Below are 17,611 nucleotides of genomic sequence, written 5' to 3'. Positions count from 1 at the left end.
TACTAATTGAGTGTATGTAAACTTCTGACTCACTGGGAATGTGATGAAAGAAATAAAAGCTGAAATAAATCATTCTCTACTATTATTCTGACATTTCACGTTCTTAAAATAAAGTGGTGATCCTAACTGACCTAAGACAGGGAATTTTTACTAGGATTAAATGTCAGGAATTGTGAAACTGAGTTTAAATGTATTTGGCTAAGGTGTATGTAAACTTCCGACTTCAACTGTATATATAGTTTTTTGTCCTTTCCCCGTTTTTGATTGGACACCCTACTCATTCAGACCTACACTTTCACTCAAGTCATTCAGTCACTCAGACCCCCTCTCCGTCTCTTCAACCCTTCCACAGATGGTGAGGAAGAAGACGTCTTCGTCCCCCTCCTCATCCTCGGACATGAGTGACGACCAGGACACGGAGGAGGCCCTGAAGGGCTTTGACTTCCTGGCCAGCCCAGATGAGATGGACGGCTCGCCCGATGTCCGGAGTGCCGAAGACAGAGGAGACTGGGGTGAGGGGGGCTTGGTTGGTTGGTTGGTTGAACACTCAAACTAGAATGGTAAAGTTTACATGTGGGCCAAAGTAACTTATTGGGGGCAGTGGGTCGACTAGTAGGCACAGTCAACAGTGAAGGGGAAATGTTGACCGCGGATCATAATTGGAACAGTGGACTATAGTGGCCATAGTAGGACTATAGTGGCAAGTAAGTGGGGACAGGCATGTATTCTCAGGACACTAGAGCATAAAAGGGAAAGGAGGGCCATAGAAAGAGGACAGTAGACCAAAGGGAGGACGAGAGGGCCATAGCAGGGACAGTTGGGTCAAGAGAACATTGAGCGTAACTAGGTTTCCTGCTCTAGCTCCACAGAACAGTCCCCACTGAGGGGACCTACCCTTCCCTCAATCGCCCACTCACACAGAACCCTGTATTCTATGACCTAGTCTTTCACACAGACACAGCTGGCCACCTGGCTACTGTGGCTCCTTTATCCCCTTCAGCTAACAGAGAACCCCCTTCACTCCCGTCACCTAGCAATGCCTTGTGTTTATCTCCACTCAGTGACAAAGGTCATTCCCACGCAATCAGTGAGTCAGCGTGTCACAGGTCAGGCAGCAGTCAGTTGAGTTGCACTGCCAAAGAGGAGCAGATGATGTGGCGTCGCTGGTTGTGTGACAGGAAGCCAGAGGGATCCAGTTGAAGGCATAGTATGCATATTGGAAGATCGCCTATGTTCATAGTAAATACTAAGTAATATGCTAGTGTAGACATTAGAACACAGCCACAACAAATGACCAATTGTCTATGATGCATTGACCCACTGACTAGATGTTGACAATCCAGTTAATTTTATAAATATTATAATTCAATAGTAGTTCATATAAATAACGGTGACAATTAAAAAAAGACTATTCTTGTGTTATTGGGATAATTAGGTCAGCTTGCATGCAAAACTGAGTTGTTTGCATTTCTCTATGTTAACCATAATTGAAGAAGCCATGAGCTGAACACACAGCAAAGGACGGCTAGATGGATGGATGGTATTAAAGGTCCAGCGGCAGCGAGGCGCTTCGCTGATCAGTTATGAAACAGAGTTGTCATCAGCAGCTCTGTGCTCTCAAGTGTTCATCTCCTCCGCTTGATCCCACACACTGCCACTACAGACCAAGGATATCTTTTTTTTTTCATCTTTATTTAACCAGGTAGGCCAGTTGAGAACAAGTTCTCATTTACAACTGCGACCTGGCCAAGATAAAGCCAAGCAGTGCGACAAAAACAACAACACCGAGTTGCACATAAACAAACGGACAGTCAATAACACATCAGAAAAGAAAATTAGGAAGATCTATGTACAGTGGGTGCAAATGTAGAGGAGTAGGGAGGAAGGCAATAAATAGGCCATAGAGGTGAAAATAATTACAGTTTAGCGTTAATACTGGAGTGATAGATATGAAGATGTGTAAGTAGAGATACTGGGGTGCAAAAGAACACGAGGGTATGTCCTAATGGCACCCTATTCCCTATATGGTGCACTATTTTTGATCTGAGCCCTATGGACCATGTATGATTATGCCTGCATTTGAACTTAGGAATAGTGATATGCTTATAGGTATAGATAAAGATAACTCCCCCACATAATTTGAATTTTTTTGTTGAAATACATTATTTGTTGTGTTTTTAGTTCTTTAGCCAGCTCACACTATAAAACCTATATGGTTGCTACTTTTGACATATAGAACATTTCAAAACATGATGGACTACTGTTGAATGGCATTGCATTTTTGGGGGGGGGGGGGGTGTTGAATGTTATTTGCATTGTCTTAACATTAGCATGTTATGCTGTTATTGACGTTGCGGCACAATGGACAAAGCCTTGCAGAGACTTAGTGAGGCATGGCATGACGGCTGTTCACCATATGCTTTGTTGTCACTTTATTTGGCTGGACACAGCTTTCTTTGACATGAATATTTTTGAATACATTAACGCAAAAAATGTCAGGATTGCTGCCGGCCATCAAATTCAACATTTGATGTCAGCTGTATTTTTTTTGTCGGAAGCCAATCTGGCTTTTTACAACTCTCCCCCCCCCCAAATCCTTTGTTTAATGGCAGTTTTGTGTTTTGTGTTTCCATATCGAGTGGCGCAGAGACGGTAACCCTCAGGCATGATTCTATTCTCCTGTTCCATCCCTGTTTGTTGTCATATGAGGAGAATTTTACCGATTCTCTTCCTGACTGACCCCAATGTGTTGACATCACCACCCCCCCCCCCCTATATTTGCTTTGAGAGAGGCCCGAAGGCCTGTAGAAAACATAAACTTGGGGCTCTCGGTGGTGGGGGGGGGGGGGGAGTATTACAGGAAGAATTTCCATCACACACTTTTTTACATACTGCAGCAAATGGCAATAATGCAACATACTATACATTGCCGTTCTCAAACCCAGATCTTCCTGCCCGTAGGCAAACTCGCTAACCACTGCTCCAATAGGGGTAATACACATGGTGGGGGGGGGGTTGTAGGCAAGTGTCTCTGCAATACATTTTACAGGTTATATATATATATTAGGATTAAAGAGGCCATCTTCACTTGAACCACCTTTTAATTTCATAACACTTTGGATTTGAGTTTTGTTTGGTCTGGTTCAATAGAAAGTTCTGGACACTGACCGGCTTCTCGGTTTCTGCCCCCTTCCCCCAACCCCTTCCTTCGGGTGTAGAGAAGGAAGAGCAGTGCCCCATGCCCGAGGCCTGGGACGTGGACCAGGGCCTCATAGCCCAACTCAAGGAGCAGTACAGGAAGGAGCGCAAGGGCAAAAAGGGGGTGAAGAGTAAGTCTGTCAGGCCTCCCCTTCTTTCTTTCTCACCATTGCTTTCTATCTCTTTCTTTCTCCTTGTCCTGGCGATAAGAGCTTCTCTCTCTCTTCTCTCTCTTTCTCTCTCGGGTGAGGTCAACTATATCATGCAAAAATTATATTTAACAGACACGTTAAGCATGTTAGAGACACTATTCCTCCCATTGCTTCGTTTTGGCGCTCCTTTTCGGCCATCTGGCACCACCTTCTCCATGTTTGTCTGCTTCTGTGTGTGGCTCCGCGCGTACATGTTAATGGGATTGCAATACACTGCCTCTCCTCACAGTGCTCAGACCCGCGCAGGACAATTTGATCACTCTTGTAAGTGATCGATCACTATAACCACATTCACTATAAGAAAAGTGCACTGTGCTGCATTCCTAACCCTCTCGCTGTATCAACATTACTCATTGCTGTTTTAAGTTGCACCCATAGAAATATAGTTACTAAAAAAGGGCATAGCCCGTCAGACCACAGCAATTTGACTGCACCCTCGCGGGTACACTCAGTATGAGTGAAATGGCTTACCCATTATGGCCTCATTGTCTTGAATGGGCGTGCCCCTTCTAGTAATTCTATGTCTATGGTTGCACCATCCTACACTTGAGACATTCCATCCCGCTTCGTCGTGTTTGTACCTGTCTTTATTATGCCATAGGTTATCAGCTGCACCTGTGTCTTTGTATGTGTGCTGGTTCCTTTTTTCTGTCTCTGTATTTTTCAACCATTCCAACTTCTTATTTTCCCTGAAAGTATGCCGGTGTCAGTGACTTAACGCTCTCCTTTCCTCCCAAACTTAAGTTGCTTTCGTTGTTCTATGAGTGCCAAGCATCAGCCATAGACCCGCTCTTCAATCTGCTTATTTGTGTCTTCAGTCTTATAAAGTTTCTGAGTATTTAAATAAAAAATAAAAAAATAAAAAAAAGTCCCTTTATTTAACTAGGCAAGTCAGTTAAGAACAAATTGTTATTTTCAATGACGGCCTAGGAACAGTAGATTAACTGCCTTGTTCAGGGGCAGAACAACAGATTTTTACCTTGTCAGCTCAGGGATTCGATCTAGCAACATTTCAGTTACTGGCCCAACGCTCTAACCACTAGGCTATCTGCCGCCCCTGAGTAGCAGTGCTGAGCTAGGATCAGGTTCCCCCTGTCCATAAAATCATATCAATTATTATCTAAAAGGCTGAACTGATCCTTAATCAGCACTGTTACTTTGTGATGCGTTATGAATACGGGCCCTGTTATCTTGTCCATTCTCTGCATCACTTTTTGATTGTGTTCAATCAGCCTTCCAGCAGGGGTCTCCAACTCCCAGCTACTTGGAGTGCAGTCTTTTGTTCCAGACCAGCACTAATGCACCTGATTCAACTAATGGTTCAGACTGAAAAATGTGGATTATTTGAAACTGATTAGTAGTGCTGGGCTGGTACAAAACTCTACGCACCCAGTAACTCCAAAGAGCCGGTGACCCCTGCCCTACGGTATTTAAGATGAGGATTGCGTGCCCTTCTACTCTAAGATGATGACCTTCCATTCTCCTCTCCTCGTCTTCCTTATCCCTCTCCTTTCTTTCTTTGACTCTTCTCCTTCCTGATCCTCTCTGTATACTGCTACTTCTCCTCTTCCTCCTTCTTCCTCCCTCTCCTTTCCTTCTTTGTCTCCTCCTTCTCCTCCATGATCCTCTTCTTATCTTCCTCCTCCCAGGGCCTAACCGGTCCAAACTGCAGGATATGCTGGCCAACCTGCGAGATGCCGAGGACCTCCCCTCCATGCAGCCCCCCGTGACACCGCCCTCCCGGCCCAGCGTCCCCAGGCTCAACGAGCACGAAGTAGGCCACCCCGAGGAAGGTAAGACGAGAGCTTAATTGTCCCCAAAGGGTTTGAATTTACAGAGTGCACAATTTTCAAATATACACAATTGACTGTAAATAATTTAATTTACAAATTGACACCATCTAATAGGCCAAATACCAGTAACTGTCATTTAGTGTTTTGACTTCTGTTTGTCCGTCAATTTTTACCTACTTTTCTGGTATCTGCCTGTCTAATTTGTTTGTCTGGCTCTGTCCCTCTGCCTGGTCTGTCCATCTGCCTATTTTGTCTGGTCTGTCCATCTATCTCACTGTCCGTCCATCCATCCCAGTGGAGGCCATGACGTTTCCGCCCACGTCAGGGAAGTCGTTCATCATGGGGCCGGACGAGGCGGCAGAGAGCGAGCTCGGCCTGGGCGAGCTGGCGGGCCTCACTGTGGCCAATGAGGCAGACAGCCTGGCCTACGACGTGAGTACCTACATCTGCAGGGAAGGGAGGATAAGGAAGGAAGAGGGGGTGAGGGGGAGTAAGGGGGGCGTGGCCAACAAGGCCGACAGCCTGGTCTACAATTTGAGTGGCGTCAGTCCTTCCTTACACTGGGGCACCAACCACTGCCAGATGCAATGGCAAGGCAGCTAGCAGTGAATGAATAAATGAATGAAAACCTTTATTATGACATAAATGACACACTTTATTGCCCCAAAGGAAATTTTATTTACATATCAAATTGTATTTGTCACATGCGCCAAGTACAACAGGTAGACCTTACAGTGAAATGCTTACTTACAAGCCAACAATGCAGTTAAGAAAATACCTAGGGGAAAAAGTAACAAATAATTAAAGAGCAGCAGTAAAATAACAATAGCGATGCTATATACAGGAGGTTACTGGTACAGAGTCAATGTGCAGGGGCGCTGGTTAGTCGAGATAATTCAGGTAATATGTACATGTAGGTAGAGTTATTAAAGTGACTATGCATAGATAATAAACAGAGAATAGCAGCAGAGTAAAAGTGGGGTTGGGGGGGGGGGCAATGCAAATAGTCTGGGTAGCCATTTGATTAGATGTTCAGGAGTCTTATGGCTTGGGGATAGAAGCTGTTTAGAAGCCTCTTGAACCTTTTGAGCATTTGAGGACCCATGCCAAATATTTTCAGTCTCTTGTGTGGGAATAGGTTTTGTCGTTCCCTCTTCACGACTGTCTTGGTGTGTCTGGACCATGTTTGTTTGTTGGTGATGTCGCCCCCAAGAACTTGAAGCTCTCAATCTGCTCCACTACAGCCCCGTTGATGAGAATGGGGGCGTGCTTGGTCCTCCTTTTCCTGGAGTCCACAATCATCTCCTTTATCTTGATCACGTTGAGGGAGAGGTTGTCATGACCACAGCAATCATTAAAAATGAAGGAAAACAGGCGACACGGACATGGCAATCTTTTGACAGACAGTACAACATTCAGCTAATCAGATCAAAGGGCACCACCACCAAACAGCGGGCAGCAGCATTCACAAATTACATTTTCTGCTGTATATATAAATATGGTGTGTTCGCACCCAGGTAAATTAGCTATTTATCTACATGACCTAAAGCCCTAAAGCCTGTGGAGCCCCATGGACAACTCTTTCAGCACTTAGGTCCCTCGGGGCAGCAAATATCTACTGCTTTACATTTCCATGTAGAAAAATATCAATTGATTGGCTAGATTTAGAGACTTTGAGCTTCTAAACTAGAACACTAAGTCGAAAGGCATATACAGTGCCCTCAAAGTATTCAGACTCTAAAATGGATTAAATAAAAAAAATGTCCCAATCTACACACAATACCCCATAATGACAAAGCGAAAACAGGTTTTTAGACGTTTTTGCATCATGCAGCAGGGACTGGGAGACTAGTCAACATCGAGGGAAAGTACAGAGAGATCCTTGATAACCTATTCCAGAGCGCTCAGGTTCACCTTCCAACAGGACACCGAGCCTAAGCACGCAGCCAAGACAACACACGAGTGGCTTCGAGACGAGTCTCAATGTCCTTGAGTGGCCAAGCCAGAGCCCGGACTTGAACCTGATTGAACATCTCTGGAGAGACCTGAAAATAGCTGTGCAGCGACGCTCCCCATCCAACCTGACAGAGCTTGAGAGGATCTGCAGAAAATACAGATGTGCCAAGCTTGTAGCGTCGTACCCAAGAAGACTCGAGGATGTAATCGCTGCCAAAGATGCTGTAACAAAGTACTGAGTAAAGGGTCTGAATACTTATGTGAATGTGATATTTTATATATTTTTGTGGAAAAAGTTATGGGGTCTGAATACTTTCTGAATGCACTGTATATATCTAAAGGTCCAACCTATTTTTCAAAGCTTTCAAAATGTCAATATTTAAACAGGCTAGTCTGATTAGCATGGGCTTTGACTTTCGCTTTTATTGACACACACACACACACAGAGGCACTCGCACACACAGAGACACAGGCACATACGTGCACATACACACTCCAGATCAATTGAATGTGAAGTGAACTGCGGTTGTATTGCTGTGGAGAGCTAGCATGCAAATTGAGGTTGTGGTAGTGTCATATTGCTCAGTTGGACCCAGTGTGGGAGGACACCTTAGTGTTAGAATTATATTTATATGATGGACACTCATCTCAAAATAGGAATGGATTTGTGTGCGTTAGATAACATTAACATTTGTGTGGTAACTTTCATACAAAGATGTTGCAGCTCTAACAAGCAGGAAATTAAAAGGATATGCAGTGACTGGGGTCTACCGGGGTCAAGCCCAAGAGGCACATTGCAGACATATTTAGCAGACTCGGTGAAGAGCATAGCGCCACTGAACTTGCATTGCAAACAGGAACAACCCTTTTTTTTTTTAAGTCTGGCGTGACCACGTAAGTTAGTTTTTGTAAATTGAAATAAGTCAAAACTAGTGACTCCTAGCTTGCTATACCTTCTGAAACATTATTGTACAGCACTTAGGCTTGAATCCTAATAATAAGTGCTTGCTTGAGAAAGCTAAACAAAAACAAGCAAATAACAGCTGTAAGACAGTAGGTCTGGACTGCGATTTTCAGCTGGAGTTGGAGCCTCAAACAGATGGAGAGACAATCAAGAGGGAACCACATGGCTTGAGCAAAGGGAGGAGGTGGTCAGAAGGGGGACATCTGTGGGCATAACTTGCATTTTGTTGCATATCTCCAATTGACATCAAAACTCTTTGTCATTTTAACTCAGGTGACCAACAGTCAGGATGCGCTGCGGAAGACATGGAGCCCCAAGTTCACGCTGCGGAGCCACTTTGACTCCATCCGGGGCCTGGCCTTCCACCCCGTGGAGCCCGTCCTGGTCACTGCCTCCGAGGACCACACCCTCAAACTGTGGAACCTCCAGAAGACCGCCCCCGCCAAGAAGTAAGAGCTCACATAGGCCTACCCTGTTGTCAGTCAAACACCTGGGTTGTATTTACTAGACCCAAAACAATTCAAATGTTTGCCTTTATTTAACCAGGTAAGTAATCGAGAACACATTCTCTTTAACAATAACGACCTGACCAAGATAAGAGCGATACACAGTAGTAAAGAAACTCTCGGTGTGCACTAATGAATACGACCCAGCTGTCAGTCAAAGAGAATGATGCTTTTAAGCAGGTACCTAAGTAGTGAAAGTGGGTAACTTGGTCACTTTCAATGGGGTAAGAGTCATTTGGAATTGTTAAGAGCACTATTGCGAAAAGACAATCGATAGCTAAAGCATGCCTTTTTCTGCTTATGCATTTCTGATGGCTGTAATGGGCCATTTTGTTCTACTTAGCGTATGTTCGTTGAATATGTACATCAAAGGTAGTTATATCCCCTGTCTGTCTTCCTAGGTGTGCTGCCCTAGATGTGGAGCCCATCTATACATTCAGGGCCCATCGGTGAGTAACCTTCCTTATCCACTAATAACCCAACCTTTTTATAAATGGACAGCTGGACCGATACTCTTGTATACATGAATCATTTGTTCAAGAAAATTAACTTTGTATCTTTGCATAAGTTTTTAAAAAAATTAAAAAAAAAATGTTTTTTATAATGACAGGTATTGCCACTTTCTCCTGTAGCGGTGTTGTGTTTTGTCTTCCCCAAAACAAGTTGAAGTTAATAATGAGATGAGTTTTCCTGTCTTCTGTAGGGGTGCGGTGTTGTGTGTGACCATGAGCTCTACAGGGGAGCAGTGCTTCAGTGGGGGGGTGGATGGAACCATTCAGAGTTGGAACACCCCCAACCCCAATATCGACCCCTATGACTCATATGGTACGCCCCCAAGATGCCTTAGCTACACCTCTGATTATTAGCACATTTCTCTTGTTTCATATTCTCTTCATCTCTTTACTGATCTCTTGACTCTTTCTTTCTCTCTCTACCTCTGTTTTCCCTTTCCCTACATCGCTCTCTAACTTTCCACCTGACACTCCTTTCATCCTCCTCTTTCACTCTTCTCTTTTTTCCCCCCCTGTCTCCACATGATCTTTCGTTCTCTATCATTCCCTCTCTCCTTTTCCCCTCCCTCCTTTTAACTCTCCCCACCTATTAATTCTGTATCTTTCCCTCATCTCTCTTTCCCTCTCCCTCCTAACTCTCCCTCTCTCTTTCCTGCCATAGAGCCCTCAGTGCTGCGGGGGGCGCTGCTTGGTCACACTGACTCAGTGTGGGGAGTGGTCTACAGCTCGGCCCACCAGCGCCTGCTCTCCTGCTCCGGGGACGGCACTGTGCGCCTGTGGAACGCTGCCAACACCTCCCCCGCACTCGCCGTCTTCAACGAGAAAGGAGGTGAATTGCTGAACTCAGATCGACGAAATGATCCCCCCAATAGACTTACTTTGTCTGCCCCATACAAACACTGCCCTAGGATCAGTTCATAAAACAGATGCCTCACACATTTTCACCTAATGTTCCACAACGCCTGCTCTAGAATCAGCTTACAAAGCACCTAATTGACCCTCTTACACAGACTTCTCCACATAACCACTGCTCTGGGATCAGCTTATAAAATATTCGTAATTTCACACTATACAATGACCTAGAATCCGCTCCATAAAGAGTTACTCCGGGGTTTCCCAAACTAGGGGTCGCAACACCATGTAGGGTCGCCTGATGGGGGGGGGGGGGAATGGGGTCGGGAGAGAAAATTGACGCTTGGTTCATAGAAGGTAGCCGATAGATGCGGTTGTAAGAATCAGAGGGGTTTCTGTTTTCTTCCTACAAATGTGTACATCTTTTGAATGGTTTATGCTACTATGCCCACAAGCCATTAGAACAGAATTGACAAGACCAGGCACTAAATCAGACTGGGGGGGAAAATAACATCATCAATGATGATGTTCTTTTCTACACAGAAAGCCATACAATATTATTGCCTGCTGATCTTCTGAACTTCCCAATGCCTTTCTGGTGCATTTCAGTCACTTCAAACCATACTGTCTTCAGATTGAAAAACTGTCAAAAATACTATGACTGATTTGTAATAGACTGTCATAGTCCCAATTTTAAAAAAGTAAACATTGGCCGTTGATTACACAACTTTTTTTACATGGTGGGGTCGCGGGTCAAAAAAGTTTGGGAACCTCTGAGTCAATTCAGAACACTACGTGCTCCAAAAAGAGGTCTGACCTAGGACCAGCCAGGTCCCCACAGCCAAAGCCTAACCTCTGTCTGATTCAGAGCGAAACTGATCTAGAATTAGCTCAATTTGGGACACTATCAGCCCCATAAAAAAAGGCCTGACCTAGGACCAGGTCACCACCATAGAAATAGATGTATAGAATGGCATTCTATTTCTATGGTCACCACACTCAAATCCTGCCCCTTTCAACAGAACTCCTGCTCTAAGATTAGCTCATAATCTTTCCAACTCTGTCGGTTTCAGAGCTGGGCGTCCCCACGTCAGTGGACCTGGTGTGCAGTGAGCCGGCCCACATGGTGACGTCGTTCAGCACGGGGGAGATCGGACTCTTCAACATGGAGACGCGGCAGCTGATCCTCAAGCTGGACCAGACCGGAGAGCCCGGTAAGCTCCGCTGCCATTTCTACACAGTGACTGTATAGATTTGTAACTCAAAAGAGAGTAATTGAGTGCACTATGCGCTCACTGCCTATTCTTGCGCTCTCCCTGTCAACGCCCTTTTACCCCTCTTGTCACAACATAAATGTTTGATTGTGCATTAAAAGTCATACTTTTATTTTGTTGGTGTACTCTCTTCAGAAAGTTTCCCTAGCTTATTTCTTTGTTTTATTAGCAATAGGGTATAGCAGCTGGTATATTAGTACAGTCTGCAATATAACCCTAGTGCCCACCAATTATGTTATAGCTCTGTGGCTTTTCCTTTCAACTCCCTACTTTTGAATCATTTTGTCTCGAGTTATAACTCCCATTTATCCTGTTGTTCTGACAAATGACTAAAGGGCAATGTTCAATTGAGTTCCATGTCTTGTCACACACAGAAGCCCCGTGCAAGATCAACAAGGTGCTGAGTCACCCCACTCTGCCCATCACCATCACGGCCCAGGAGGACCGACACATCCAGTTCTTCGACAACAACACGGGTGAGCTAGACAGCGGTCATTTTGAACCGACATTCCAGCTGGAATTAAAATGTAAATAAAATGGATACATAGTAAGACAAACACATTTTGTCACACTATAACGTGTACTTATAACAGTTGGTATAAATACAACATTGAGGACAGTGATTTTTGTACTCATCCCGGGTTCATATTACAGGGAAATGTATTCACTCCATGGTAGCCCACCTGGACGCAGTCACCAGTTTAGCTGTGGATCCCAACGGCTTGTACCTGATGTCTGGCAGTAAGTATTTATCTGGAAACAGGGAAGTACTAGTGTTTATGTTGGTTAGCGTTTCATGTAATTACAGCAGTATTGTTCCTTGCATAACTGGAGATACAAACTGACAGTGTGGCAAATATCTGAGCACAGAAACGGAAGCCCCCTTCGATCTTTCTTGTGGTAACTTTTACTAAAAGGCAGTTTTAGAATTGTAACGTCTCCCTCTAGCTCTCTTTCTTCCTCTCTCACTCTACCTCCCTATTTCTTTATATTTTTGTTCCTGTTTCTTTATATTTTTGTTCTCACCATCCTCCGCCCTGTTAGGCCACGACTGCTCCATCCGCCTGTGGAACATGGAGAGCAAGACGTGCATCCAGGAATTCACAGCGCACCGCAAGAAGTCGGACGAGGCCATCCACGACGTGGCGTTCCACCCCACCAAGTGCTACATCGGCAGCGCCGGGGCCGACGCGCTCGCCAAGGTCTTCGTATGACCGCAAATCCCAATGGCTAACAGCTGCGTCCGGCTCGAAGGACCATCAAAAAGGGGACGAGTTGTGTTGTAACTGAAGGGAGAGATGGGAGTTGGAGCCCAACTCAAAGGCAGTGTGGAAGGAAATGTAGTGAGGTGGATGGGTAACTAGCCACTGGTGTCTGAGTCTTGACCAGTGGCAGTCGAGAGGGATGGTTAGACATCTGATGGTTTGAAGGCTGAAAGGGGTGAACGTGAGAGAGTTTTGAGAGAAAGAGGGCTGCTCTACCATCTTTCCACCCGGGCGGGCCTGGGTGCTACAGCCAAACCAGAAGGAGATGTGGTCAAACATCACAAAGACCAAGCGGATATCCAGGAAATTCTCAAGACCTGTACTCTCGTTTAGAAACATTGCGTTCGTTTCCTAACTAACAGAAACACAATACTCGTATTCTGCCCCCCCCCCCCCCCTCGGCCACCCCTAAGACTGCCTGTGTCTTCAATGTCATCGTTTTCAAAGATTTCATGAAAATGTGCCTTTTTCGTCAGTCTTGCAGACAACGTTATTTTACAGTTTGTGTGCAAAGTAGGAGTGGGCAGGGTGTTCAACAACAAGTTATAATTTATTGTCCAACATAGTACTGGACATTGTCTATTCCATTTGATCCATAAAACTGAGTTTGAAAATAATTATATTTGCATCAGATGTACACAGCATATATACGGCTAGTGGTCAATAGTCACAGTACTGTTTAAATTATTGAACGAGTGAGTTGAGATCCACAATGCCCTCCAATCCACTGAAATATACAGTAGCGTGCAGAACTCGAGTGCCCCTGAATAAGAAAAATGGTAAATAAGTTTAAAGAAACCTGAAAGTCAGTTTGAAGTTGAAGTAAAGGCCATGAGCCTGCATTTCCTTGATGTGTGATTTATTATAGCCTTTTGTATATGTCAATGTGGTTTTGTATGTGATCACAAAGAATTGGACATGACTCCATTAATTCATCTCTAAAACAAGTAAAAATGTAGCTTTTAAGTGGTGCCTATTGTCCATACTCTTGCTTTGTATCTTCTTGAAAAGCCAACCCCATGAAAATAATTGAATTGTGTGATGAAACTTTTCTAACTAAATTCCTACATATTAGCCCATATGAATCTGTCACCTAAGTGAGCAAGCCATCCTTGTATTCCAGCTTGCTTTGCTTCGGTGTTGAATCAGTGTTCAAATCCAAATTGCCTGTACACAGCCAAAACACTGACTTACCCAGGCCACATCCTTTCTTCAACTTCATTTAGTTTCCAATTAAATTGTAAATGCTTTTATGCTCCAGCTTCAGCTCGCCTAGGTACAAGGAGTGCCTCTTTTGTTGTTTGGATGTTCCATTCTTCACATAAATAGGACAACAACATTGTAATATACTGTACCAACATAAGTAGAAGGGTTAACTCTTAACAAGATCTGTCCTGTGACACTTTGCTAGCGGTAGATTAATTACTCAAACTTTGTTTCACAATTTAACGGAATTGATTGATCAATGTTGTGGTTTGACCTAATTTGAATACATGCTGCTTTATCGTGTATTTATAGTTCAGCAACCAGACAAACTGCACTAAAAAATGGTTTGCAGTGAAACAATTTATTCATTTGATTTGTTTTTTTATTTGAGCTGTGTATTTATTTATGCCTCCGTGTCATTTAAGCCAAAAGAATCAACCAAGTATTGTCTTACAACGACAAGATGCTTCACAGAGAGCCTGCACATGTAAAGTTTCCTGCGACCATTAAGTTGGCTCTTTCAGCTTATAATGCTAAGTTAGCTATTTTGCTAATGCTAAGTTAGCTATGGCTGCTAAGAGTTTCTTCATAGATATCCTGCTTGCCCCTGTGCTGAGTTAGCCCCTTGGCTCCCATTTTTGACAGCAGAACTGACGTCTCTCAGTACTCAACTGCACACAAGCTACGCTCCTGTGTTTAGGCGATATGACCAGCTCTGGTCAGAAAGCAGGGTAAATGCTTTAGGTAATAACTGTTTGAAAATAGAATTTTGTCAAATTATTTTGAGCAATTACTAGTTTTTTATTTACTATACATGGTTGGTGAAAAAGGTAAATCCTTGTTAAATACAGGTAAATATTTTTTTAAAGAATATTTTCTGTTTTACTTGAACATTTAGGAGTTATTCCTTGGGATTTGTGTACTTTGTTTCTTTTGTAGTGGAATGGTTGGAGATTTGCCGGTCTTATCACAAGTTGTATGCCTTTGGTTGTGAGCACTACAGAACAAGACAGATTTTTGTCATTTATTCTCAAAGTTGTCTCATCTGCAGTTGAAAAACTGAGATTAGGATTTCGCTATCTACCAAATGCTTTGGTCTCTAAAATAAGGACTGTTGAATGACGAGGATGGATCAAAATCTGTGGGGAATTCGGTGTGCTTGCGTTGTACAAAGATATTTTTTCCTTTTAATTTTTCATTGGTGTCAGGTAATTTTAGACAATGTAAGGGAGCGAACAAAAAACGTGTACAGTTTTAAAGTATATAAAAAAAAAAAAGATATTTATTAACACAGTATATTGAGTGGCTAAACATGGTGATGTGAAATGGAGTCCGTATGTATGGTGCGCTTGTCGTGGTAAACGTACAGTAGTCTCATCACAACACTGAGTAGTTGAACAAAAGAGGAGTAGGTATATGGCCCCCTGCTGCTCACAATGTGGAAGAACCATATTTCACCAGGTTGGCTCACATTTCATGTCTTTTAATGGGCTGTATGTCCATTTGAATGACAGAATAGTGAGGGCTGACCATAAACTAGTGTTTTTGTTGTGTGTTTTTGGTCGTGGAGAACCACTTTAAATACTAGTTTTCTCCAAACCAGTTTGATTGAGCTGTCGTTTTTGAGACCTGTTAGTTCGCTGTGTGTCCATCAAGACTGCATACGGTCCTCAATTGGAATAATAATAACCAAGCAAACAGTGGTCCTCCAGAACCAGGAGTCGGACAAGAACTAGGCTTTGAACAAATAATTATCGTGTTGTTATAGGCAGTGTAAAAGCAGAATGCTCTAGTCTAAGTGACTCATAGTGACTCATAGATATGCGTCTAAAATTCACTTGTCCGTTCTGAGCAGCAGGGGGTGTTGCTTACAAGCACTACAAAGTGTATGAAAAGAGATCACACAAAACAAAGAACATATTAATAACCAATGGGAAAACAAACACAAAGCATTGGGCGAAGCCAAGTTTGCCTGTTGTACATCAAAAGTAATTCCCCTTTTAACCTCCAGTTGTATAGAGAATTCTTTTAAGATGTGAATTTGATAAATATGCTAATTGGACTGTACATACAGTACATATAATTATTGTCATTTATAGTTTATTCTTTTTTCATGATGTATTGTATTTTTTCTCAGATGGGAGATTGACAGATTTATCAATAACAACAATAAAGGAATATGTTGTATATCATACTGGTAATGTAGTATTTGTTTCCCACCTTCAGAATAATGCCTTTCATTGCTTCAACATTCACACATTTTCCATTCAAGTATATACTATAGTGTACCTATAGGAACAAATATTTGTATTTGATTAATACTTTAAGTACCCCATATTACATATTAATTGTAATCCAATAGCAATGTTTATACCATGCAAAAGTCCTAACAATAAGACTTTTCAAAACGTGTTTTATGTTAACATGTATATTATTTAAATACATATAGAGCTGGTATGTATGTAAGTACCATTTGTTGACGATGTAGTACTTCTCCCAGTGTGTAAGAGAACACACACACCAGAACGATGGTCAGCCGAGCGAAGTAGTAGGCCGTTCCATCAATTACTTCCGCCGTGGGGTCATAGGGAGCAGTGCCTGTTTTCTTTGCCAATTTAACATGTAGAATCGTTGGAAAATGACCAGAAAATGCTACCTGATATTCTGGTCAGAGGCACTCTGTTGTACTCTCAGCTGACTGTCGTTTTGGTGTGTTCTACTTAAGGGTTCAGTTTTGGGGCTGTGAGTTGAACTCTTGACAGATGTTGTGTACGATAGTGGGCACCAGCTTATGGAGGTCATCAAAGTCCTCCATGAAGAACGAGTGCTCCTTGACTGGCTCACTGGCTATGTCTTCTAGCTGCTCCTGGGAAGTCCAAGCAAGAGCAATGGAGTAGGCAATTATACCTGTTTACACACACACACACACACCATATATCAGTTTCTTGCTCCATTCAAATACTTACATTCAAATGAACCCTTTCTACATCAAGGTAGTCTCTGATGTGATTAAATGGATGAAAGCAATAATGTGGAAAGTGAAACCTTGCTTTCATTCACTCAAGTCACCCAAATGGTACCTTAAAAATGAAGGAGAGGTGTATTTTCAGTCTGCAAATGTGGCCTCTGCCCTGCTACAATTCTTTTCCACCCCCCATTGTTCCCTTTTCGCCAATCAGCTCTTGAAACCTCCCTCCCCACCTTACTTACCTAACTGTTGAGTGGCCAGAGCAGGGGACCTGACGTCGTCATATGAACTACTATGACCTTCTGCTTACTCCTGTTCGGTTGGCTGGAAACTTCCCGGGTGGTGAACGCAATGGCCACCCCTGTGCTAGTCCCCCCGCTCCAGTAGCTTATCCCCAAAATGGCGTCCAACAGCTCCTCCTTTCCACCATATTCCCCAAGGGATATCTCCAACCTCTGCTCATATGTGTACTGCACTAGCGCCACGTGTCCATGGTGGAGATGTCGAACGTCGACGTAACATTGGCGACAAACTTGAGTAGGGTGGCGAAGTGGACGGTGCCCATACTGCAGGAGCCATCCAATAGGAAGATGAGGTCATGGGCATTTGAGGCAGGTGGCGCTACACACCAGGCGGGGCATGGAACACGCGTTCCATCAGGGGCCGTACGGGGGAGAGTAAGGAGAACCAACTGGCAAAGGGCAGGGAGAAGAAGACGCCGGCCCCACACACCACCTGAGGAAGGGAGAAGAGATGAAGGAGAAGACGAAGGAGGTTGTCAATGTGTTTAACTGATGTTTCAAATCATGAACTGAAAGATTCCTCATCAAAAAGATTGGAAAATTGTCCAATATACAATGACGACACAACAGTGGTAGGCCTGATCACCGACAACGATGAGACAG

The 17,611-nt window shown here is 43.6% G+C and overlaps 1 protein-coding gene across 3 annotated transcripts in view; it reads left to right on the top strand.

Moving 5' to 3' along the window:
* Positions 1-15,930, top strand: part of strn (striatin, calmodulin binding protein) — an 81,203-nt gene extending 65,273 nt beyond the window's left edge. For 2 of the 3 annotated variants that reach the window (XM_071388561.1, XM_071388552.1), the window contains exons 7-18: positions 353-512; positions 3,219-3,329; positions 5,060-5,203; positions 5,499-5,635; positions 8,397-8,572; positions 9,031-9,078; positions 9,333-9,454; positions 9,803-9,970; positions 11,067-11,207; positions 11,642-11,743; positions 11,922-12,008; positions 12,312-15,930. In XM_071388561.1, the coding sequence (XP_071244662.1) occupies positions 353-512; positions 3,219-3,329; positions 5,060-5,203; positions 5,499-5,635; positions 8,397-8,572; positions 9,031-9,078; positions 9,333-9,454; positions 9,803-9,970; positions 11,067-11,207; positions 11,642-11,743; positions 11,922-12,008; positions 12,312-12,481 (1,566 nt within the window). In that variant the 3' untranslated portion in view covers positions 12,482-15,930. The remainder of the gene's footprint in view (positions 1-352; positions 513-3,218; positions 3,330-5,059; positions 5,204-5,498; positions 5,636-8,396; positions 8,573-9,030; positions 9,079-9,332; positions 9,455-9,802; positions 9,971-11,066; positions 11,208-11,641; positions 11,744-11,921; positions 12,009-12,311) is intronic. The other variant, XM_071388569.1, reaches the window with a different exon arrangement.
* Positions 15,931-17,611: the final 1,681 nt, after the last annotated feature.

Source organism: Salvelinus alpinus, chromosome 2 (assembly GCF_045679555.1).
Source record: "Salvelinus alpinus chromosome 2, SLU_Salpinus.1, whole genome shotgun sequence".
Classification (NCBI taxonomy): Eukaryota; Metazoa; Chordata; class Actinopteri; order Salmoniformes; family Salmonidae; genus Salvelinus; species Salvelinus alpinus.
This window is presented reverse-complemented; position numbering and strand designations above follow the sequence as displayed.